Below are 24,678 nucleotides of genomic sequence, written 5' to 3'. Positions count from 1 at the left end.
GGAGGTGGGGGGAGGGATGGGGAGAGTGGAGGTGGGGGGGAGGGATGGGGAGAGTGGGAGGGATGGGGAAAGTGGGAGGTGGGGAGAGGGATGGGGAAAGTGGGAGGTGGGGGGGAGGGATGGGGAGAGTGGGAGGAGGAATGGGGGGAGGGATGGGGAGAGTGGGAGGGATGGGAGAGTGGGAGGGATGGGGAGAGTGGGAGGTGGGGGGAGGGATGGGGAGAGTGGGAGGGATGGGGAAAGTGGGAGGATGAATGGGGGGAGGGATGGGGAGAGTGGGAGGGATGGGGAGGGAGGGATGGGGAGGGTGGGGGATGTGGGAGCAGGGGAGGGTGGGGGATGTGGGAGCAGGGGAGGGATGGAGAGAGTGGGAGGTGGGGGGAGGGATGGGGAGGGTGGGGGATGTGGGAGCAGGGGAGGGTGGGGGATGTGGGAGCAGGGGAGGGATGGAGAGAGTGGGAGGTGGGGGGGAGGGATGGGGAGAGTGGGAGGAGGAATGGGGGGAGGTATGGGGAGAGTGGGAGGTATGGGGAGAGTGGGAGGTATGGGGAGAGTGGGAGGTAGAGGGATGGGGAGAGTGGGAGGTAGAGGGATGGGGAGAGTGGGAGGTAGAGGGATGGGGAGGGTGGGGGATGTGGGAGCAGGGGAGGGATGGGGAGAGTGGGAGGGTGGGGGGATGGGGAGAGTGGGAGGTGGGGGGATGGGGAGAGTGGGAGGTGGGGGATGGGGAGAGTGGGGGGGTGGGGAGAGTGGGGGGATGTGGGGGGGTGGGGGAGAGTGGGAGGTAGAGGGACAGGGGATAAAGTGATCTGATGGTATGAGAAGGGAGGATATCTGACCTCGTTATCACACTGTGTGACAGGCTGAACTGGACCAGGTGTTGGGGGAAGAGATGGAGGACCCCCAGGTTACAGCCCCTGCTCCTAAGGTGAGTTTGAGATTCATGCGCTCCCACTCGCACTCCCCTCTCAGCACGGACACTCACCCCCCCCCCCCTCTCTGTCCCCCTCAGGCTTCCCGTTCCTCAGTGGAGGGTATGGAGAGCACACTCGCTGAGCGTCTGGCCATGTACAGCGCGGCTCTGACCAACGCCAGACAGGTGGGCGAGGGGAGCAAAGCGAGGAGATACGAGAGGGGCGTGAAGGTGAGCGAGCGACACGGGAGTCTGTGTGTGTGTGTCTGTGTGTCTGTGTGCACACACACACACACACACACAGATTGGCCGCACTCTCAGGATATTAGAAGGTATTGCCATGCATGGTCCAAGCTAATCGTAGACGGTTATGCATAATCCTCCAATGCATGCATTCCCTCCCCCCCCCAATACATCCATTCCCTCCCCCCCCATACATCCATTCCCTCCCCCCATCCCAATCCATCCACTCCCCCTCCCCAATCCATCCATTCCCTCCCCCCATCCCAATCCATCCACTCCCCCCATCCCAATCCATCCACTCCCCCCATCCCAATCCATCCACTCCCCCATTCCACTCCCCCCATCCCAATCCATCCACTCCCCCATCCCAATCCATCCACTCCCCCCATCCCAATCCATCCACTCCCCCCATCCCAATCTATCCACTCCCCCCATCCCAATCTATCCACTCCCCCCATCCCAATCTATCCACTCCCCCATCCCAATCCATCCACTCCCCCATCCCAATCCATCCACTCCCCCATCCCAATCCATCCACTCCCCCCATCCCAATCCATCCACTCCCCCCATCCCAATCCATCCACTCCCCTCCCAATCCATCCAGTCCCTCTCCCCAATCCTCCCCCTCCCCAATCCATGCATTCCCTCTCCCCAATCCATGCATTCCCTCTCCCCAATCCTCCCCCTCCCCAATCCACCCCCTCCCCCTCCCCAATCCACCCCTCCCCCTCTCCAATCCATCCATTCCCTCTCCCCAATCCATCAATTCCCTCTCCCCAATCCATCCATTCCCTCTCCCCAATCCATCCATTCCCTCTCCCCAATCCATCCATTCCCTCTCCCCAATCCATCCCCTCCCCCTCTCCAATCCATCCCCTCCCGCTCTCCAATCCATCCCCTCCCCCTCTCCAATCCATCCTCTCCCCCTCTCCAATCCATCCCCTCCCCCTCTCCAATCCATCCCCTCCCCCTCCCCATTCCATCCCCTCCCCCTCCCCATTCCATCCATTCCCTCCCCATTCCATCCATTCCCTCCCCAATCCATCCCCTCTCCCTCCCCACTCCATCCCCTCTCCCTCCCCACTCCATCCCCAATCCATCCCCTCCCCTCCCCCATCCATTCCCTCCCCCCCTCCCCCTCTCCCTCTCCCCCTCTCCCACTCTCTCCCCCTCTCCCACTCTCTCTCCCCCTCCCCAATCCATCCATTCCCTCTCCCTCTCCCCCTCCTCAATCCATCCATTCCCTCTCCCTCTCCCCAATCCATCCATTCCCTCTCCCTATCCCCCTCCCCAATCCATCCATTCCCTCTCCCCAATCCATCCACCCCCCCCCCCCACCATTCAGGTGTATAATCTCGCCATAAGATCGGTGAGAGAGAAGGTGGGGCTGTTATTTTATGGTGCACATTCTTTGAACTTTGTGTTGCTAAATAACCCCTGTGGCCCAACCTCGTCTGAACACTTAAATTGGTGCAATTTGTCCCTGTCATTCAGCCCCACCCGCTGCTGCGAATATGACTCTGAACAAAGGAATTTCATAGCTTCGTTGAACCCCATTCAGCCCACATCTGTGTTGCCCTAAAGGCGGACAGCCAAAGGGCAGCCAAAGGGTGTCAGACGTTTGTTACCATTCACTGCTCGGTTACTGGGTTGGGTGTAGTCATCTAACACAGCACATTGCAGCATGTCCTACCTCTCCTAACACAGCACATTGCAGGCCTGTCCTACCTCTCCTAACACAGCACATTGCAGGCCTGTCCTACCTCTCCTAACACAGCACACTGCAGCCTGTCCTACCTCTCCTAACACAGCACATTGCAGGCCTGTCCTACCTCTCCTAACATAGCACACTGCAGCCTGTCCTACCTCTCCTAACACAGCACATTGCAGCCTGTCCTACCTCTCCTAACACAGCACATGGCAGGCCTGTCCTACCTCTCCTAACACAGCACATTGCAGGCCTGTCCTACCTCTCCTAACACAGCACATTGCAGGCCTGTCCTACCTCTCCTAACACAGCACATTGCAGCCTGTCCTACCTCTCCTAACACAGCACATTGCAGCCTGTCCTACCTCTCCTAACACAGCACATGGCAGCATGTCCTACCTCTCCTAACACAGCACACTGCAGGCCTGTCCTACCTCTCCTAACACAGCACATTGCAGCCTGTCCTACCTCTCCTAACACAGCACATTGCAGCCTGTCCTACCTCTCCTAACACAGCACATTGCAGCCTGTCCTACCTCTCCTAACACAGCACATTGCAGCCTGTCCTACCTCTCCTAACACAGCACATGGCAGGCCTGTCCTACCTCTCCAGACACAGCACATTGCAGGCCTCTCCTAACACAGCACATTGCAGGCCTATCTCACCTCTCCTAACACAGCACATTGCAGCCTGTCCTACCTCTCCTAACACAGCACATTGCAGGCCTGTCCTACCTCTCCTAACACAGCACATTGCAGGCCTGTCCTACCTCTCCTAACACAGCACATTGCTGGCCTGTCCTACCTCTCCTAACACAGCACATTGCAGCCTGTCCTACCTCTCCTAACACAGCACACTGCAGGCCTGTCCTACCTCTCCTAACACAGCACATTGCAGCCTGTCCTACCTCTCCTAACACAGCACATTGCAGCCTGTCCTACCTCTCCTAACACAGCACATTGCAGCCTGTCCTACCTCTCCTAACACAGCACATTCCAGCCTGTCCTACCTCTCCTAACACAGCACATTGCAGGCCTGTCCTACCTCTCCTAACACAGCACATTGCAGCCTGTCCTAGCTCTCCTAACACAGCACATTGCAGCATGTCCTACCTCTCCTAACACAGCACACTGCAGGCCTGTCCTACCTCTCCTAACACAGCACATTGCAGCCTGTCCTACCTCTCCTAACACAGCACATTGCAGCCTGTCCTACCTCTCCTAACACAGCACATTCCAGCCTGTCCTACCTCTCCTAACACAGCACATTGCAGGCCTGTCCTACCTCTCCTAACACAGCACATTGCAGCCTGTCCTAGCTCTCCTAACACAGCACATTGCAGCCTGTCCTACCTCTCCTAACACAGCACATGGCAGGCCTGTCCTACCTCTCCAGACACAGCACATTGCAGCCTGTCCTACCTCTCCTAACACAGCACATTGCAGGCCTGTCCTACCTCTCCTAACACAGCACATTGCAGCCTGTCCTAGCTCTCCCAACACAGCACATTGCAGCCTGTCCTAGCTCTCCTAACACAGCACATGGCAGGCCTGTCCTACCTCTCCAGACACAGCACATTGCAGGCCTCTCCTAACACAGCACATTGCAGGCCTATCTCACCTCTCCTAACACAGCACATTGCAGCCTGTCCTACCTCTCCTAACACAGCACATTGCAGGCCTGTCCTACCTCTCTTAACACAGCACATTGCAGGCCTGTCCTACCTCTCCTAACACAGCACATTGCTGGCCTGTCCTACCTCTCCTAACACAGCACATTGCAGCCTGTCCTACCTCTCCTAACACAGCACATTGCAGGCCTGTCCTACCTCTCCTAACACAGCACATTGCAGACCTGTCCTACCTCTCCTAACACAGCACATTGCAGGCCCGTCCTAGCTCTCCTAACACAACACATTACAGGCCTGACCTACCTCTCCTAACACAGCACATTGCAGGCCTGTCCTACCTCTCCTAACACAGCACATTGCAGCCTGTCCTACCTGTCCTAACACAGCACATTGCAGGCCTATCCTACCTCTCCTAACACAGCACATTGCAGCCTGTCCTACCTCTCCTAACACAGCACATTACAGGCCGGTCCTACCTCTCCTAACACAGCACATTACAGGCCGGTCCTACCTCTCCTAACACAGCACATTACAGGCCGGTCCTACCTCTCCTAACACAGCACATTGCAGGCCTGTCCTACCTCTCCTAACACAGCACATTGCAGCCTGTCCTACCTCTCCTAACACAGCACATTGCAGGCCTCTCCTAACACAGCACATTGCAGGCCTGACCGACCTCTCCTAACACAGCACATTGCAGCCTATCTCACCTCTCCTAACACAGCACATTGCAGGCCTGTCTTACCTCTCCTAACACAGCACATTGCAGCCTGTCCTACCTCTCCTAACACAGCACATTGCAGCCTGTCCTACCTATCCTAACACAGCACATTGCAGGCATATCTCACCTCACCTAACACAGCACATTGCAGCCTGTCCTACCTCTCCTAACACAGCACATTGCAGGCCTGTGCTACCTCTCCTAACACAGCACATTGCAGGCCTATCTCACCTCTCCTAACACAGCACATTGCAGCCTGTCCTACCTCTCCTAACACAGCACATTGCAGCCTGTCCTACCTCTCCTAACACAGCACATTGCAGCCTGTCCTACCTCTCCTAACACAGCACATTGCAGGCCTGTCCTACCTCTCCTAACACAGCACATTGCAGCCTGTCCTACCTCTCCTAACACAGCACACTGCAGGCCTGTCCTACCTCTCCTAACACAGCACATTGCAGGCCTCTCCTAACACAGCACATTGCAGGCCTGTCCTACCTCTCCTAACACAGCACATTACAGGCCTGTCCTACCTCTCCTAACACAGCACATTGCAGCCTGTCCTACCTCTCCTAACACAGCACATTGCAGCCTGTTCTACCTCTCCTAACACAACACATTGCAGGTCTGTCCCACCTCTCCTAACACAGCACATTGCAGGCCTGTCCTATCTCTCCTAACACAGCACATTGCAGGCCTGTCCTACCTCTCCTAACACAACACATTGCAGGCCTGTCCTACCTCTCCTAACACAACACATTGCAGGCCTATCCTACCTCTCCTAACACAGCACATTGCAGCCTGTCCTACCTCTCCTAACACAGCACATTGCAGCCTGTCCTACCTCTCCTAACACAGCACATTGCAGCCTGTCCTACCTCTCCTAACACAACACATTGCAGGCCTGTCCTACCTCTCCTAACACAACACATTGCAGGCCTATCCTACCTCTCCTAACACAGCACATTGCAGCCTGTCCTACCTCTCCTAACACAGCACATTGCAGGGCTATCCTACCTCTCCTAACACAGCACATTGCAGCCTGTCCTACCTCTCCTAACACAGCACATTCCAGCCTGTCCTACCTCTCCTAACACAGCACATTGCAGGCCTATCCTACCTCTCCTAACACAGCACATTGCAGCCTGTCCTACCTCTCCTAACACAGCACATTGCAGGCCTGTCTTACCTGATCCTACCCGGGCCCCTCTCTCCTCCCCCTTACTGTACACGGCGCCCTGGTCCCCCGCTCCTCCCCCCCCTTATTGTACACGTATACTGTGTGTGGGACCAAATATATACACCCTGTAATTATTTCTCTATCCCCCCTCTTTTTTTTTTTCTCCCCCCTTCTCTCTTTTCTCCTCTCCCCCTTCTCTCTTTTCTCCTCCCCCTTCCCTTTTCTCTCGCCTCCCCTCCCCCTTCCCTTTTCTCTCGCCTCCCCCCCCCTCCTGTTCCTTCCCCCCCCCCTCCTGTTCCTTCCCCCTCTCTCCTCCTCCCAGACTCTGGAGGACTTGCTCAGTGCTGTGAGGAAGGGGGAGTCCGTGTCCCCTGATGACATCCCCCCTCCGGTGGCCGTGGGACAAGCAGTGACGCACCGGTCCCCCCTGCAGCTGCCTCTGTGTCGTCGCCAGATCCCCCCCGTCAGCCCTTGCCAACCCCTTCTGTGAACGGGGGGCCCCCTCGGGCCCCTGCGCCCCTCAAATCCCCTCCCCCGGTACCTGTCAAACCTCAGAGCCGCCCCCAGCCTGTGACATCAACGGCAGCAGTGACATCATTGGGACCTGTGATGTCATCTGCCCCAGTGACCCCGAGCCCAGGTGAGAGGGACAGGGCTGTGTGTGTGTGTGTGTCACCGCAGGGTCACAGAGTGACAGGGCTGTGTGTGTGTCACCGCAGGGTCACAGGGTGACAGACTGTGTGTGTGTCACCGCAGGGTCACAGGGTGACAGGACTGTGTGTGTCACCGCAGGGTCACAGAGTGACAGGGCTGTGTGTGTGTCACCGCAGGGTCACAGGGTGACAGACTGTGTGTGTGTCACCGCAGGGTCACAGGGTGAAGGGGCTGTGTGTGTGTCACCGCAGGGTCACAGGGTGAAGGGGCTGTGTGTGTGTCACTGCAGGGTCACAGGGTGACAGGGCTGTGTGTGTGTCACCGCAGGGTCACAGGGTGACAGGACTGTGTGTGTGTCACCGCAGGGTCACAGGGTGACAGACTGTGTGTGTGTCACCGCAGGGTCACAGGGTGACAGGACTGTGTGTGTCACAGGGCTGTGTGTGTGTCACCGCAGGGTCACAGGGTGACAGGGCTGTGTGTGTGTCACCACAGGGTGACAGGGCTGTGTGTGTGTGTCACCACAGGGTGACAGGGCTGTGTGTGTGTCACCGCAGGGTGACAGGGCTGTGTGTGTGTGTCACCGCAGGGTCGTAGGGTGACAGGACTGTGTGTGTCACCGCAGGGTCACAGGGTGACAGGGCTGTGTGTGTGTCACCGCAGGGTCACAGGGTGACAGGACTGTGTGTGTGTCACCGCAGGGTCACAGGGTGACAGGACTGTGTGTGTGTCACCGCAGGGTCACAGGGTGACAGGGCTGTGTGTGTGTCACCGCAGGGTCACAGGGTGACATACTGTGTGTGTGCTCACTGCAGGGTCACAGGGTGAAGGGGCTGTGTGTGTGTCACTGCAGGGTCACAGGGTGACAGGGCTGTGTGTGTGTCACCGCAGGGTCACAGGGTGACAGGACTGTGTGTGTGTCACCGCAGGGTCACAGGGTGACAGGGCTGTGTGTGTGTCACCGCAGGGTCACAGGGTGACATACTGTGTGTGTGTCACCGCAGGGTCACAGGGTGAAGGGGCTGTGTGTGTGTCACTGCAGGGTCACAGGGTGAAGGGGCTGTGTGTGTGTCACTGCAGGGTCACAGGGTGACAGGGCTGTGTGTGTGTCACCGCAGGGTCACAGGGTGACAGGGCTGTGTGTGTGTCACCGCAGGGTCACAGGGTGACAGGACTGTGTGTGTGTCACCGCAGGGTCACAGGGTGACAGGACTGTGTGTGTGTCACCGCAGGGTCACAGGGTGACAGGACTGTGTGTGTCACAGGGCTGTGTGTGTGTCACCGCAGGGTCACAGGGTGACAGGGCTGTGTGTGTGTGTCACCGCAGGGTCACAGGGTGACAGGACTGTGTGTGTGTCACCGCAGGGTCACAGGGTGACAGGGCTGTGTGTGTGTCACCGCAGGGTCACAGGGTGACATACTGTGTGTGTGTCACCGCAGGGTCACAGGGTGAAGGGGCTGTGTGTGTGTCACTGCAGGGTCACAGGGTGAAGGGGCTGTGTGTGTGTCACTGCAGGGTCACAGGGTGACAGGGCTGTGTGTGTGTCACCGCAGGGTCACAGGGTGACAGGACTGTGTGTGTGTCACCGCAGGGTAACAGGGTGACAGGGCTGTGTGTGTGTCACCGCAGGGTCACAGGGTGACATACTGTGTGTGTGTCACCGCAGGGTCACAGGGTGAAGGGGCTGTGTGTGTGTCACTGCAGGGTCACAGGGTGACAGGGCTGTGTGTGTGTCACCGCAGGGTCACAGGGTGACAGGGCTGTGTGTGTGTCACCGCAGGGTCACAGGGTGACAGGACTGTGTGTGTGTCACCGCAGGGTCACAGGGTGACAGACTGTGTGTGTGTCACCGCAGGGTCACAGGGTGACAGGACTGTGTGTGTCACAGGGCTGTGTGTGTGTCACCGCAGGGTCACAGGGTGACAGGGCTGTGTGTGTGTCACCGCAGGGTCACAGGGTGACAGGACTGTGTGTGTGTCACCGCAGGGTCACAGGGGCTGTGTGTGTCACCACAGGGTGACAGGGCTGTGTGTGTGTCACCGCAGGGTGACAGGGCTGTGTGTGTATCACCACAGGGTGACAGGGCTGTGTGTGTGTCACCGCAGGGTCACAGGGTGACAGGGCTGTGTGTGTGTCACCGCAGGGTCACAGGGTGACAGGGCTGTGTGTGTATCACCACAGGGTGACAGGGCTGTGTGTGTGTCACCGCAGGGTCACAGGGTGACAGGACTGTGTGTGTGTCACCGCAGGGTCACAGGGTGACAGGACTGTGTGTGTGTCACCGCAGGGTCACAGGGTGACAGGACTGTGTGTGTGTCACCGCAGGGTCACAGGGTGACAGGACTCGGGTGTTGCAGCGGCAGAGAGAATATAAACTGGCGGCTTTGCAGAGTAAACAGCGGGGGGACGCGGAGACGGCCAGCAAGCTTTACCGTATCGCCAAGGTGACACCCCCTTCCCCCCCCCCCCCCGCACTGTGACCCCCCCCCCCCGCACTGTGACCCCCCTCCCCCCCGCACTGTGACCCCCCTCCCCCCCCGCACTGTGACCCCCCCTCCCCCCCGCACTGTGACCCCCCCTCCCCCTCGTACTGTGACCCCCTCCCCCCCCGCACTGTGACCCCCCCTCCCCCCCGCACTGTGACCCCCCCTCCCCCCTGCACTGTGACCCCCCCTCCCCCTCGTACTGTGACCCCCTCCCCCCCCGCACTGTGACCCCCCTCCCCCCCGCACTGTGACCCCCCCTCCCCCCCGCACTGTGACCCCCCCTCCCCCCCGCACTGTGACCCCCCCTCCCCCTCGTACTGTGACCCCCTCCCCCCCCGCACTGTGACCTCCCCCTCCCCCCCGCACTGTGACCCCCCTCCCCCCCGCACTGTGACCCCCCCCTCCCCCCGCACTGTGACCCCCCTCCCCCCCGCACTGTGACCCCCCTCCCCCCCGCACTGTGACCCCCCTCCCCCCCGCACTGTGACCCCCCCTTCCCCCCCGCACTGTGACCCCCCTCCCCCCCGCACTATGACTCCCCCTCCCCCCCGCACTGTGACCCCCCTCCCCCCCGCACTGTGACCCCCCCTCCCCCCCTCGATATGCGACGTCTCCTGTACCTGTATTACACAAACTGAGACGCCACATTGTACAGCAACACATCCCGAAATCCTGACTCCTCTCTAACCCGCACACTCCCGCCCTCCCCTCCTTCCCCTCCTCTCCCTCCCTCTCTCTCTCTGCCCCTCTCACTCTCTCTCTGACCCTCTCCCTCTCTATCTCTGACCCTCTCCCTCTCTCTCTGACCCTCTCCCTCTCTCTCTGACCCTCTCCCTCTCTCTCTGACCCTCTCCCTCTCTCTCTGACCCTCTCCCTCTCTCTCTCTGAACCTCTCCCTCTCTCTCTCTCTGAACCTCTCCCTCTCTCTCTCTGAACCTCTCCCTCTCTCTCTCTGACCCTCTCCCTCTCTCTCTCTGACCCTCTCCCTCTCCCTCTCTCTGACCCTCTCCCTCTCTCTCTCTGAGCCTTTCCCTCTCTCTCTCTGACCCTCCCCTCTCTCTCTCTGACCCTCTCCCTCTCTCTCTCTGACCCTCTCTCTGCTCCCTCTCTCTCTGCTCCCTCTCTCTCTGACCCTCTCTCTCTGACCCTCTCTCTCTGACCCTCTCTCTCTGACCCTCTCTCTCCCTCTCTCTCTGACCCTCTCTCTCCCTCTCTCTCTGACCCTCTCCCTCTCTCTCTCTGACCCTCTCCCTCTCTCTCTCTGACCCTCTCCCTCTCTCTCTCTGACCCTCTCCCTCTCTCTCTCTGACCCTTTCCCTCTCTCTCTCGGACCCTCTCTCTGCTCCCTCTGACCCTCTCTCTGCTCCCTCTGACCCTCTCCCTCTCTCTCTGACCCTCTCTCTGCTCCCTCTCTCTCTGACCCTCTCCCTCTCTCTCTGCTCCCTCTCCCTCTCTCTCTGCTCCCTCTCCCTCTCTCTCTGCTCCCTCTCCCTCTCTCTCTGCTCCCTCTCTCTCTCTCTGACCCTCTCTCTGCTCCCTCTGACCCTCTTCCTCTCTCTCTGACCCTCTCTCTGCTCCCTCTCTCTCTGACCCTCTCCCTCTCTCTCTGCTCCCTCTCCCTCTCTCTCTGCTCCCTCTCTCTCTCTCTGACCCTCTCTCTGCTCCCTCTGACCCTCTCCCTCTCTCTCTGACCCTCTCTCTGCTCCCTCTCTCTCTGACCCTCTCCCTCTCTCTCTGACCCTCTCCCTCTCTCTCTGACCCTCTCCCTCTCTCTCTCTCTGACCCTCTCCCTCTCTCTCTCTGCTCCCTCTCCCTCTCTTTCTCTGCTCCCTCTCCCTCCCTCTCTCTGCTCCCTCTCCCTCCCTCTCTGACCCTCTCCCTCTCTCTCTGACCCTCTCTCTCTCTGACCCTCTCTCTCTCTGACCCCCTCTCTCTGACCCCCTCTCTCTGACCCCCTCTCTCTGACCCCCTCTCTCTGACCCCCTCTCTCTGACCCCCTCTCTCTGACCCTCTCTCTCTCTCTCTCTCTGACCCTCTCCCTCTCTCTCTCTCTGCTCCCTCTCCCTCTCTTTCTCTGCTCCCTCTCTTTCTCTGCTCCCTCTCCCTCCCTCTCTGACCCTCTCCCTCTCTCTCTGACCCTCTCCCTCTCTCTCTCTCTGACCCTCTCTCTCTCTGACCCTCTCTCTCTCTGACCCTCTCTCTCTCTGACCCTCCCTCTCTCTGACCCCCTTTCTCTGACCCCCTCTCTCTGACCCCCTCTCTCTGACCCTCTCTCTCTGACCCTCTCTCTCTGACCCTCTCTCTCTGACCCTCTCTCTCTGACCCTCTCTCTCTGACCCCCTCCCTCTCTCTCTGACCCTCTCCCTCTCTCTCTGACCCTCTCCCTCTCTCTCTGACCCTCTCCCTCTCTCTCTGACCTTCTCCCTCTCTCTCTGACATTCTCCCTCTCTCTCTGACCTTCTCCCTCTCTCTCTGACCCTCTCTCTCCCCCCCCCCCCCTGGTGTCTCTCTCTCCCTCAGTCTCTAGACCTGGTGCTGTCTGCTCTGGACACCGGGGAGAAGATGGATATAAATAACCTGCCCCCTCCACCAGGTGAGAGAGGAACCCTGTGTGACCTGTCCAGATCTCCCCCCACCCCCACCTCCCCCCTCGCGTGCTCTCTCCCCCCCTCGCACGCTCTCTTCCCCCCTACCCCCTCGCACGCTCTCTTCCCCCCCCTCGCACGCTCTCTTCCCCCCCCTCGCACGCTCTCTTCCCCCCCCTCGCACGCTCTCTTCCCCCCCCTCGCACGCTCTCTTCCCCCCCCTCGCACGCTCTCTTCCCCCCCCTCGCACGCTCTCTTCCCCCCCCTCGCACGCTCTCTTCCCCCCCCTCGCACGCTCTCTTTCCCCCCCCTCGCACGCTCTCTTTCCCCCCCTCGCACGCTCTCTTTCCCCCCCTCGCACGCTCTCTTTCCCCCCCTCGCACGCTCTCTTTCCCCCCCTCGCACGCTCTCTTTCCCCCCCCTCGCACGCTCTCTTCCCCCCCCCTCGCACGCTCTCTTCCCCCCCCCTCGCACGCTCTCTTCCCCCCCCCTCGCACGCTCTCTTCCCCCCCCTCGCACGCTCTCTTCCCCCCCCTCGCACGCTCTCTTCCCCCCCCCCCTCGCACGCTCTCTTCCCCCCCCTCGCACGCTCTCTCCCCCCCTCGCACGCTCTCTCCCCCCCCTCGCACGCTCTCTCCCCCCCCTCGCACGCTCTCTTCCCCCCCCTCGCACGCTCTCTTCTCCCCCTGGCACGCTCTCTTCCCCCCCTCGCACGCTCTCTTCCCCCCCTCGCACGCTCTCTTCTCCCCCTGGCACGCTCTCTTCCCCCCCTCGCACGCTCTCTTCCCCCCCTCGCACGCTCTCTTCCCCCCCCTCGCACGCTCTCTTCCCCCCCTCGCACGCTCTCTTCCCCCCCCTCGCACGCTCTCTTCCCCCCCCTCGCACGCTCTCTTCCCCCCCTCGCACGCTCTCTCCCCCCCCCTCGCACGCTCTCTCCCCCCCCCTCGCACGCTCTCTTCCCCCCCCTCGCACGCTCTCTTCCCCCCCCTCGCACGCTCTCTACCCCCCCTCGCACGCTCTCTTCCCCCCCCCTTCGCACGCTCTCTTCCCCCCCTCGCACGCTCTCTTCCCCCCCCTCGCATGCTCTCTTCCCCCCCTCGCATGCTCTCTTCCCCCCCTCGCACGCTCTCTTCCCCCCCTCGCACGCTCTCTTCCCCCCCCTCGCACGCTCTCTTCCCCCCCCCTCTCGCACGCTCTCTTCCCCCCCCCTCTCGCACGCTCTCTTCCCCCCCCCTCTCGCACGCTCTCTTCCCCCCCCTCTCGCACGCTCTCTTCCCCCCCTCTCGCACGCTCTCTTCCCCCCCCCTCTCGCACGCTCTCTTCCCCCCCCCTCTCGCACGCTCTCTTCCCCCCCTCTCGCACGCTCTCTTCCCCCCCCTCTCGCACGCTCTCTTCCCCCCCCTCGCACGCTCTCTTCCCCCCCCTCGCACGCTCTCTTCCCCCCCCTCGCACGCTCTCTTCCCCCCCCTCGCACGCTCTTTTCCCCCCCCTCGCACGCTCTCTTCCCCCCCTCGCACGCTCTCTACCCCCCCCTCGCACGCTCTCTTTCCCCCCCTCGCACGCTCTCTTCCCCCCCCTCACACGCTCTCTTCCCCCCCCCCCTCGCACGCTCTCTTCCCCCCCTCGCACGCTCTCTTCCCCCCCCTCGCACGCTCTCTTCCCCCCCCTCTCGCACGCTCTCTTCCCCCCCCTCTCGCACGCTCTCTTCCCCCCCCTCTCGCACGCTCTCTTCCCCCCCCCTCTCGCACGCTCTCTTCCCCCCCCCTCTCGCACGCTCTCCCCCCCCTCGCACGCTCTCTTCCCCCCCCTCGCACGCTCTCTTCCCCCCCTCGCACGCTCTCTTCCCCCCCTCGCACGCTCTCTTCCCCCCCCCTCGCACGCTCTCTTCCCCCCCCTCGCACGCTCTCTTCCCCCCCCTCGCACGCTCTCTTCCCCCCCCCCTCGCACGCTCTCTTCCCCCCCCCTCGCACGCTCTCTTCCCCCCCCCTCGCACGCTCTCTTCCCCCCCCCTCGCACGCTCTCTTCCCCCCCCTCGCACGCTCTCTCCCCCCCCTCGCACGCTCTCTCCCCCCCTCGCACGCTCTCTTCCCCCCCCTCGCACGCTCTCTTCCCCCCCCTCGCACGCTCTCTTCCCCCCCTCGCATGCTCTCTTCCCCCCCCTCGCACGCTCTCTTCCCCCCCCTCGCACGCTCTCTTCCCCCCCTCGCACGCTGTCTTCCCCCCCCTCGCACGCTCTCTAACTCCTCACCCTCTCTCTCTCACAGATCAGCTGTCCCTGAATAACTCTGCGTCACCTCCGCCTTCCGTCAACGCAGCGCCCTCCCCGACCTCAGGTGAGTGGAGCGCCGTGCTCCCCTTTCACCTCCCTTTCTCCCCCCTCCCCTCCCTTTCTCCCCCCTCCCCTCCTCCCCCCTCCCCTCCCTTTCTCCCCCCTCCCCTCCCTTTCTCCCCCCTCCCTTTCCCCTCCTCACCTCCCCTTCCCCCCACCTCCCCTTCCCCCCACCTCCCCTTCCCCCCTTCCCCCCACCTCCCCTTCCCCTCCTTCACCCCACCTCCCCTTCCCCCCACCTCCCCTTCCCCTCCTTCCCCCCTCCTTCCCCCCCTTACCCCCACCCCCCCTTCCCCCCACCTCCCCTTCCCCCCCTTACCCCCACCTCCCCTTCCCCCCCTTCCCCCCACCTCCCCTTCCCCCCACCTCCCCTTCCCCCCCTTCCCCCCCTCTGCCCAGGACCTCCACACATTAATCTGTGCCCCCCCCCCGGCAGACCCCCCTTCCCCCCCCCGGGACACCCTGGACGCGCTGCAGCAGAGGATGGAGCGTTACCCGCCTCGCCGCGGAGCAGGCGAAGAGCCGCGGGGACGATCGCAAGGGGAGGATGCACGAGCGCATCGTCAAGGTGACGGGGGGGGGGGGTACAGGAGAGGGGGGCGGCCTGGGTCATTACCATGCCGGGGGGGGGGGCTCCTCACTGTGCAGACACCCCCCCCCCCCCTCCCAGGGCAAACTGACCTCTCCCGTGTCTCCCCACAGCAATATCAGGACACCATCCGCAGCCACAAAGCCGGGAGGCCGGTCAGCCTGGCGGAGCTGCCTGTCCCACCGGGTGCGTATAGTGACGATGGTCTTATATGGGGGGCGGCGGTCACAGCTCCTCCTTAATATGGGGGGGGCCCTTTACCCATTACACACGTCCCTGTCATTAGGTCACTTTGCCCCTACGTGGGACTGACCCTTTAACCCATTACACACGTCCCTGTCATTAGGTCACTTTGCCCCTACGTGGGACTGACCCTTTAACCCATTAAACACGTCCCTGTCATTAGGTCACTTTGCCCCTACGTGGGACTGACCCTTTAACCCATTAAACACGCCCCTGTCATTAAGTCACTTTGCCCCTACGTGGGACTGACCCTTAACCCATTACACACGTCCCTGTCATTAGGTCACTTTGCCCCTACGTGGGACTGACCCTTTAACCCATTAAACACGTCCCTGTCATTAGGTCACTTTGCCCCTACGTGGGACTGACCCTTTAACCCATTAAACACGCCCCTGTCATTAAGTCACTTTGCCCCTACGTGGGACTGACCCTTAACCCATTACACACGCCCCTGTCATTAGGTCACTTTGCCCCTACGTGGGACTGACCCTTAACCCATTACACACGTCCCGGTCATTAGGTCACTTTGCCCCTACGTGGGACTGACCCTTAACCCATTACACACGCCCCTGTCATTAGGTCACTTTGCCCCTACGTGGGACTGACCCTTAACCCATTACACACGCCCCTGTCATTAGGTCACTTTGCCCCTACGTGGGACTGACCCTTTAACCCATTACACACGTCCCTGTCATTAGGTCACTTTGCCCCTACGTGGGACTGACCCTTTAACCCATTAAACACGTCCCTGTCATTAGGTCACTTTGCCCCTACGTGGGACTGACCCTTTAACCCATTAAACACGCCCCTGTCATTAAGTCACTTTGCCCCTACGTGGGACTGACCCTTAACCCATTACACACGTCCCTGTCATTAGGTCACTTTGCCCCTACGTGGGACTGACCCTTTAACCCATTAAACACGTCCCTGTCATTAGGTCACTTTGCCCCTACGTGGGACTGACCCTTTAACCCATTAAACACGCCCCTGTCATTAAGTCACTTTGCCCCTACGTGGGACTGACCCTTAACCCATTACACACGCCCCTGTCATTAGGTCACTTTGCCCCTACGTGGGACTGACCCTTAACCCATTACACACGTCCCGGTCATTAGGTCACTTTGCCCCTACGTGGGACTGACCCTTAACCCATTACACACGCCCCTGTCATTAGGTCACTTTGCCCCTACGTGGGACTGACCCTTAACCCATTACACACGCCCCTGTCATTAGGTCACTTTGCCCCTACGTGGGACTGACCCTTAACCCATTACACACGTCCCGGTCATTAGGTCACTTTGCCCCTACGTGGGACTGACCCTTAACCCATTACACACGTCCCTGTCATTAGGTCACTTTGCCCCTACATGGGACTGACCCTTTAACCCATTACACACGTCCCTGTCATTAGGTCACTTTGCCCCTACGTGGGACTGACCCTTTAACCCATTACACACGTCCCTCTCATTAGGTCACTTTGCCCCTACGTGGGACTGACCCTTTAACCCATTAAACACGCCCCTCTCATTAGGTCACTTTGCCCCTACGTGGGACTGACCCTTAACCCATTACACACGCCCCTGTCATTAGGTCACTTTGCCCCTACGTGGGACTGACCCTTTAACCCATTACACACGTCCCTCTCATTAGGTCACTTTGCCCCTACGTGGGACTGACCCTTTAACCCATTACACACGTCCCTCTCATTAGGTCACTTTGCCCCTACGTGGGACTGACCCTTTAACCCATTACACACGCCCTGTCATTAGGTCACTTTGCCCCTACGTGGGACTGACCCTTTAACCCATTAAACACGTCCCTGTCATTAGGTCACTTTGCCCCTACGTGGGACTGACCCTTTAACCCATTACACACGTCCCTGTCATTAGGTCACTTTGCCCCTACGTGGGACTGACCCTTTAACCCATTAAACACGTCCCTGTCATTAGGTCACTTTGCCCCTACGTGGGACTGACCCTTAACCCATTACACACGCCCCTGTCATTAGGTCACTTTGCCCCTACGTGGGACTGACCCTTTAATCCATTACACACGTCCCTCTCATTAAGTCACTTTGCCCCTACGTGGGACTGACCCTTTAACCCATTACACACGTCCGTCAGGTCACTTTGCCCCTACGTGGGACTGACCCTTTAACCCATTAAACACGTCCCTGTCATTAGGTCACTTTGCCCCTACGTGGGACTGACCCTTAACCCATTACACACGCCCCTGTCATTAGGTCACTTTGCCCCTACGTGGGACTGACTCTTAACCCATTACACACGTCCCGGTCATTAGGTCACTTTGCCCCTACGTGGGACTGACCCTTTAACCCATTACACACGTCCCTCTCATTAGGTCACTTTGCCCCTACGTGGGACTGACCCTTTAACCCATTACACACGCCCCTGTCATTAGGTCACTTTGCCCCTACGTGGGACTGACCCTTTAACCCATTACACACGTCCCTCTCATTAGGTCACTTTGCCCCTACGTGGGACTGACCCTTTAACCCATTAAACACGTCCCTGTCATTAGGTCACTTTGCCCCTACGTGGGACTGACCCTTTAACCCATTAAACACGTCCCTGTCATTAGGTCACTTTGCCCCTACGTGGGACTGACCCTTTAACCCATTAAACACGCCCCTGTCATTAGGTCACTTTGCCCCTACGTGGGACTGACCCTTTAACCCATTAAACACGTCCCTGTCATTAGGTCACTTTGCCCCTACGTGGGACTGACCCTTTAACCCATTAAACACGTCCCTGTCATTAGGTCACTTTGCCCCTACGTGGGACTGACCCTTAACCCATTACACACGCCCCTGTCATTAGGTCACTTTGCCCCTACGTGGGACTGACCCTTTAATCCATTACACACGTCCCTCTCATTAAGTCACTTTGCCCCTACGTGGGACTGACCCTTTAACCCATTACACACGTCCGTCAGGTCACTCTGCCCCTACCTGGGACTGACCCTTTAACCCATTACACACGTCCCTGTCATTAGGTCACTCTGCCCCTCCGTGGGACTGACCCTTTAACCCATTACACACGTCCGTCAGGTCACTTTGCCCCTACGTGGGACTGACCCTTTAACCCATTAAACACGTCCCTGTCATTAGGTCACTTTGCCCCTACGTGGGACTGACCCTTAACCCATTACACACGCCCCTGTCATTAGGTCACTTTGCCCCTACGTGGGACTGACTCTTAACCCATTACACACGTCCCGGTCATTAGGTCACTTTGCCCCTACGTGGGACTGACCCTTTAACCCATTACACACGTCCCTCTCATTAGGTCACTTTGCCCCTACGTGGGACTGACCCTTTAACCCATTACACACGCCCCTGTCATTAGGTCACTTTGCCCCTACGTGGGACTGACCCTTTAACCCATTACACACGTCCCTCTCATTAGGTCACTTTGCCCCTACGTGGGACTGACCCTTTAACCCATTAAACACGTCCCTGTCATTAGGTCACTTTGCCCCTACGTGGGACTGACCCTTTAACCCATTAAACACGTCCCTGTCATTAGGTCACTTTGCCCCTACGTGGGACTGACCCTTTAACCCATTAAACACGCCCCTGTCATTAGGTCACTTTGCCCCTACGTGGGACTGACCCTTTAACCCATTAAACACGTCCCTGTCATTAGGTCACTTTGCCCCTACGTGGGACTGACCCTTTAACCCATTAAACACGTCCCTGTCATTAGGTCACTTTGCCCCTACGTGGGACTGACCCTTAACCCATTACACACGCCCCTGTCATTAGGTCACTTTGCCCCTACGTGGGACTGACCCTTTAATCCATTACACACGTCCCTCTCATTAAGTCACTTTGCCCCTACGTGGGACTGACCCTTTAACCCATTACACACGTCCGTCAGGTCACTTTGCCCCTACGTGGGACTGACCCTTTAACCCATTAAACACGTCCCTGTCATTAGGTCACTTTGCCCCTACGTGGGACTGACCCTTAACCCATTACACACGCCCCTGTCATTAGGTCACTTTGCCCCTACGTGGGACTGACCCTTAACCCATTACACACGTCCCGGTCATTAGGTAACTTTGCCCCTACGTGGGACTGACCCTTTAACCCATTACACACGTCCCTCTCATTAGGTCACTTTGCCCCTACGTGGGACTGACCCTTAACCCATTACACACGCCCCTGTCATTAGGTCACTTTGCCCCTACGTGGGACTGACCCTTTAACCCATTACACACGTCCCTCTCATTAGGTCACTTTGCCCCTACGTGGGACTGACCCTTTAACCCATTAAACACGTCCCTGTCATTAGGTTACTTTGCCCCTACGTGGGACTGACCCTTTAACCCATTAAACACGCCCCTGTCATTAGGTCACTTTGCCCCTACGTGGGACTGACCCTTTAACCCATTACACACGTCCCTGTCATTAGGTCACTTTGCCCCTACGTGGGACTGACCCTTTAACCCATTACACACGTCCCTGTCATTAGGTCACTTTGCCCCTACGTGGGACTGACCCTTTAACCCATTAGACACGTCCCTGTCATTAGGTCACTTTGCCCCTACGTGGGACTGACCCTTTAACCACGTCCCTGTCATTAGGTCACTTTGCCCCTACGTGGGACTGACCCTTTAACCCATTAGACACGTCCCTGTCATTAGGTCACTTTGCCCCTACGTGGGACTGACCCTTTAACCCATTAAACACGTCCCTGTCATTAGGTCACTTTGCCCCTACGTGGGACTGTCCCTTTAACCCATTAAACACGTCCCTGTCATTAGGTCACTTTGCCCCTACGTGGGACTGACCCTTAACCCATTACACACGCCCCTGTCATTAGGTCACTTTGCCCCTACGTGGGACTGACCCTTTAACCCATTACACACGTCCCTGTCATTAGGTCACTTTGCCCCTACGTGGGACTGACCCTTTAACCCATTACACACGTCCCTGTCATTAGGTCACTTTGCCCCTACGTGGGACTGACCCTTTAACCCATTAAACACGTCCCTGTCATTAGGTCACTTTGCCCCTACGTGGGACTGACCCTTTAACCCATTAAACACGCCCCTGTCAGGTCACTTTGCCCCTACGTGGGACTGACCCTTTAACCCATTACACACGCACCTGTCATTAGGTCACTTTGCCCCTACGTGGGACTGACCCTTTAACCCATTACACACGTCCCTGTCATTAGGTCACTTTGCCCCTACGTGGGACTGACCCTTTAACCCATTACACACGTCCCTGTCATTAGGTCACTTTGCCCCTACGTGGGACTGACCCTTTAACCCATTAAACACGTCCCTGTCATTAGGTCACTTTGCCCTACGTGGGACTGACCCTTTAACCCATTAAACACGCCCCTGTCATTAGGTCACTTTGCCCCTACGTGGGACTGACCCTTTAACCCATTACACACGCCCCTGTCATTAGGTCACTTTGCCCCTACGTGGGACTGACCTTTTAACCCATTACACACGTCCCTGTCATTAGGTCACTTTGCCCCTACGTGGGACTGACCCTTAACCCATTACACACGTCCCTGTCATTAGGTCACTTTGCCCCTACGTGGGACTGACCCTTAACCCATTACACACGCCCCTGTCATTAGGTCACTTTGCCCCTACGTGGGACTGACCCTTTAACCCATTACACACGTCCCCTGTCATTAGGTCACTTTGCCCCTACGTGGGACTGACCCTTTAACCCATTAAACACGTCCCTGTCATTAGGTCACTTTGCCCCTACGTGGGACTGACCCTTTAACCCATTACACACGTCCCTGTCATTAGGTCACTTTGCCCCTACGTGGGACTGACCCTTTAACCCATTAAACACGTCCCTGTCATTAGGTCACTTTGCCCCTACGTGGGACTGACCCTTTAACCCATTAAACACGCCCCTGTCATTAGGTCACTTTGCCCCTACGTGGGACTGACCCTTTAACCATTACACACGCCCCTATCATTAGGTCACTTTGCCCCTACGTGGGACTGACCCTTTAACCCATTACACACGTCCCCTCTCATTAGGTCACTTTGCCCCTACGTGGGACTGACCCTTAACCCATTACACACGTCCCTGTCATTAGGTCACTTTGCTCCTACGTGGGACTGACCCTTTAACCCATTAAACACGTCCCTGTCATTAGGTCACTGCCCCTACGTGGGACTGACCCTTTAACCCATTACACACGCCCCTGTCATTAGGTCACTTTGCTCCTACGTGGGACTGACCCTTTAACCCATTAAACACGTCCCTGTCATTAGGTCACTTTGCCCTACGTGGGACTGACCCTTTAACCCATTACACACGTCCCTGTCATTAGGTCACTTTGCCCCTACGTGGGACTGACCCTTTAACCCATTACACACGTCCCTGTCATTAGGTCACTTTGCCCCTACGTGGGACTGACCCTTTAACCCATTAAACACGCCCCTGTCATTAGGTCACTGCCCCTACGTGGACTGACCCTTTAACCCATTACACACGTCCCTGTCATTAGGTCTCTTTGCCCCTACGTGGGACTGACCCTTTAACCCATTACACACGTCCGTCATTAGGTCACTTTGCTCCTACGTGGGACTGACCCTTTAACCCATTACACACGTCCCTGTCATTAGGTCACTTTGCCCCTACGTGGGACTGACCCTTTAACCCATTACACACGTCCTGTCATTAGGTCACTTTGCCCCTACGTGGGACTGACCCTTTAACCCATTAAACACGTCCCTGTCATTAGGTCACTTTGCCCCTACGTGGGACTGACCCTTTAACCCATTACACACGTCCCTGTCATTAGATCACTTTGCCCTACGTGGGATTGACCCTTTAACCCAATACACACGTCCCTGTCATTAGGTCACTTTGCCCCTACGTGGGACTGACCCTTTAACCCATTACACACGTCCCTGTCATTAGGTCACTTTGCCCCTACGTGGGACTGACCCTTTAACCAATACACACGTCCCTGTCATTAGGTCACTTTGCCCCTACGTGGGACTGACCCTTTAACCCATTACACACGTCCATCATTAGGTCACTTTGCTCCTACGTGGGACTGACCCTTTAACCCATTACACACGTCCCGGTCATTAGGTCACTTTGCTCCTACGTGGGACTGACCCTTTAACCCATTAAACACGCCCCTGTCATTAGGTCACTTTGCCCCTACGTGGGACTGACCCTTTAACCCATTACACACGTCCCTGTCATTAGGTCACTTTGCCCCTACGTGGGACTGACCCTTTAACCACGCCCCTGTCATTAGGTCACTTTGCCCCTACGTGGGACTGACCCTTTAACCCAATAAACACGCCCCTGTCATTAGGTCACTTTGCTCCTATGTGGGACTGACCCTTTAACCCATTAAACACGTCCCTGTCATTAGGTCACTTTGCTCCTACGTGGGACTGACCCATTAAACACGTCCCTGTCATTAGGTCACTTTTGCCCCTACGTGGGACTGACCCTTTAACCACGTCCCTGTCATTAGGTCACTTAGCCCCTACGTGGGACTGACCCTTTAACCCATTAAACACCTCCCTGTCATTAGGTCACTTTGCCCCTACGTGGGACTGTCCCTGTAACCCATTACACACGTCCCTGTCATTAGGTCACTTTGCCCCTACGTGGGACTGACCCTTTAACCCATTAAACACGTCCCTGTCATTAGGTCACTTTGCCCCTACGTGGGACTGACCCTTTAACCCATTACACACGTCCCTGTCATTAGGTCACTTTGCTCCTACGTGGGACTGACCCTTTAACCCATTAAACACGTCCCTGTCATTAGGTCACTTTGCCCTACGTGGGACTGACCCTTTAACCCATTAAACACGTCCCTGTCATTAGGTCACTTTGCCCCTACGTGGGACTGACCCTTTAACCCATTAAACACGTCCCTGTCATTAGGTCACTTTGCCCCTACGTGGGACTGACCCTTTATCCCATTAAAGACTGCCCCCCCTCTTTCTTCTCAGGCTTCCCTCCAATCCAGGGCACCGACCCATCCCCCCAGGAGCAGAGCATTGTGGGAGTGCTGGAGACCGCATGAATCTGGCCAATCAGCAGACGGAGACGGCGAGGAGGACGAGGATGAGGAAGAGTCGGCTGACGCCCGGAAGGCCGCCAAAAACGTTATTATTATTAATTATTATATAATTATTTACTTTGACTATTCCGTGTTATTTGTGTGAAGTGTAAGGCCTCGGCCATGTTCCTTGTTTGCTGGCGGAGACACGCTGACGCGGCGCTCCCGCGCGGCACTGAGCCCCTACAGCCGCAATTAGAGCGGCTTTAGTAGGGGCTCGCCTGCGCTTCCGCGCGCTTGGGGAAGCGCAGGTCTTAAGGGAATTTACAATTCCCCCGCTTGCCGGCGAGACAGGCCGGTCACGTGAGCGGTTCGCCCAATGAGGGCTCACCAGCTCCGTGACGTCACTGGCCCGCCCCCTGACGGCCCGCTGACAGCGCGTGCGGTAAGCAACCGCAAGGCCAGGGAAAGCACCCGCTTTCCCTGCGCCTCAGCGCGCCTCAGCACGCCAGCGGGGAGCCTGGCCGAGGCCTTAGAATGATTTGCTGTTATCGGTAGTATTTTATGTATTGTATTGTATGTCTTTATTTATATAGCGCCATTAATGTACATAGCGCGTCACAGCAGTAATACACGTGTTAATCAAATAAATAACAGATAATATAAATAACAGATCATGGAATAAGTGCTTCAGACATAAAAGTAACATTAAGGAAGAGGAGTCCCTGCCCCGAGGAGCTTACAGTCTAATTGGTAGGTAGAAACGTACAGAGACAGTAGGAGGGAGTTCTGGTAAGTGCGTCTGCAGGGGGCCAAGCTTTATGTATCATGTTCAGAATATCCACAGTGCTATTCATATGCTTCTTTAAGCAAGTGTGTCTTAAGGTGAGTCTTAAAGGTGGGTAGAGAGGGTGCTAGTCGGGTACTGAGGGGAAGGGCATTCCAGAGGTGAGGGGCAGTCAGTGAGAAAGGTTTAAGGCGGGAGAGGGCTTTAGATACAAAGGGGTAGAAAGAAGACATCCTTGAGAAGAACGCAAGAGTCAGGATGGTGCATAATGTAGGATTATTGTTGGGAATCCTTATTGATCACTATAGTTTGGTGTTGTTATTATTATGCTGCTATTCGCAGTGGAGGCGTGTTACACTAAAACCTCCATGTGTATGGGTTGTTGTTTGTTACATTGTGCACACCCCCTGCCTGTCGCTGGTTCTAGGTCGGTCCTGCCCTCAGCGCAGTGTCCCAGGCACAGCCAGCTGCACCCAGGATCTCCCCTTCCAAGAACCCCAATCCACCCCCCAAAACCTCCGGCAAAGGTGTGTGCCCACCCCCTCTCTCCTGACGTACTCTTC

General features: G+C 57.9%; 1 protein-coding gene across 1 annotated transcript in view; it reads left to right on the top strand.

The window, feature by feature from the left end:
• Positions 1-24,678, top strand: part of CC2D1A (coiled-coil and C2 domain containing 1A) — a 57,053-nt gene that overhangs the window by 4,184 nt on the left and 28,191 nt on the right. The window contains 13 exon segments of the mRNA XM_075577852.1: positions 863-928; positions 1,013-1,144; positions 6,719-6,797; positions 6,800-7,036; positions 9,377-9,495; positions 12,058-12,130; positions 14,387-14,455; positions 14,888-14,946; positions 14,948-15,019; positions 15,154-15,226; positions 23,279-23,348; positions 23,350-23,434; positions 24,543-24,642. Of these exon segments, the coding sequence (XP_075433967.1) occupies positions 863-928; positions 1,013-1,144; positions 6,719-6,797; positions 6,800-7,036; positions 9,377-9,495; positions 12,058-12,130; positions 14,387-14,455; positions 14,888-14,946; positions 14,948-15,019; positions 15,154-15,226; positions 23,279-23,348; positions 23,350-23,434; positions 24,543-24,642 (1,234 nt within the window).

Source organism: Ascaphus truei, chromosome 20, assembly GCF_040206685.1.
Source record: "Ascaphus truei isolate aAscTru1 chromosome 20, aAscTru1.hap1, whole genome shotgun sequence".
Taxonomy (NCBI): domain Eukaryota; kingdom Metazoa; phylum Chordata; class Amphibia; order Anura; family Ascaphidae; genus Ascaphus; species Ascaphus truei.
The sequence above is the reverse complement of the archived record's forward strand: the minus strand, read 5'-3'. Positions and strand labels throughout refer to the sequence as shown.